Genomic DNA, 882 nt, shown 5'->3' with positions numbered 1-882 from the left:
ACACACACTCTCTCACACTCACACACACACTCTCACACACACACTCTCACTCTCACTCCCACTCACACACACACACACACACACACACACACTCACACACACACACACACACTCACGTTTAACTTGTGCACTTTCCATCGGTGTGATGGTTTCTATACTGAGCAAACATCTGACATTATATGACCGTGTTAGTCGAAGCTGATCTTATATCAACTACTGTACTCTGGTCTGGTACAGTGATGCTGTCATTATGATATTACATGATATTTTGATTTGTATCATATTATTGAATGATTATGGTGTATTCATGGAAACATAAGGTAGATTAAAGAATATTTTGGCATTATGATGGTACCATGTGCAAAAAGGGAGCCGTGTCGGATCAGGAGAGGAAGAAGATGAAGAAGCGCGGTGACCGATATTCCCTCCAGACGTCTCTGATCGTCGCTGCTCTCAAGCGCTTACTTCCTGTGGGACTGAACATCTGCGCGCCGGGAGACCAGGAGCTGATCGGACTCGCCAAGAGCCGCTTCACACAGGTACCGCATGAACACACGCTTCTGCTTTAGTGACGTCACTGAGAGCCGTTTGTGATGAAGCTGAACCTGTTCTGCAGAAAGACACTGAGGACGAGGTGCGAGAGACCATACGGAACAACCTCCACCTGCAGGGAAAGGTGAGCTGACGCTCCGCTCATCCGGCTCTTCATCTGCTCTTCATCTGCTCTTCATCTGCTCTTCATCACACCCCTTCAGTCCTGCGTTTCTGATCACAGTGGAGAAACACATCAGCACCAGTGATCAGAAACCATTTAAGGGTCAATGATGTGACGCTCGTTTTGTGTCCAGATCTGTTAATTAAAAAAAAAAAAAAAAAACATTG

General features: G+C 46.1%; 1 protein-coding gene across 1 annotated transcript in view; it reads left to right on the top strand.

Moving 5' to 3' along the window:
- Positions 1–882, top strand: part of ryr2a (ryanodine receptor 2a (cardiac)) — a 114,337-nt gene that overhangs the window by 83,103 nt on the left and 30,352 nt on the right. The window contains exons 70-71 of the mRNA XM_016521655.1: positions 369–539; positions 617–676. Of these exons, the coding sequence (XP_016377141.1) occupies positions 369–539; positions 617–676 (231 nt within the window). The remainder of the gene's footprint in view (positions 1–368; positions 540–616; positions 677–882) is intronic.

Source organism: Sinocyclocheilus rhinocerous, unplaced genomic scaffold, assembly GCF_001515625.1.
Source record: "Sinocyclocheilus rhinocerous isolate Xijiao unplaced genomic scaffold, SAMN03320098_v1.1 scaffold852, whole genome shotgun sequence".
NCBI lineage: Eukaryota > Metazoa > Chordata > Actinopteri > Cypriniformes > Cyprinidae > Sinocyclocheilus > Sinocyclocheilus rhinocerous.
Note: the sequence above shows the minus strand (reverse complement) of the source record. Positions and strands in the feature narration are given on the sequence as shown.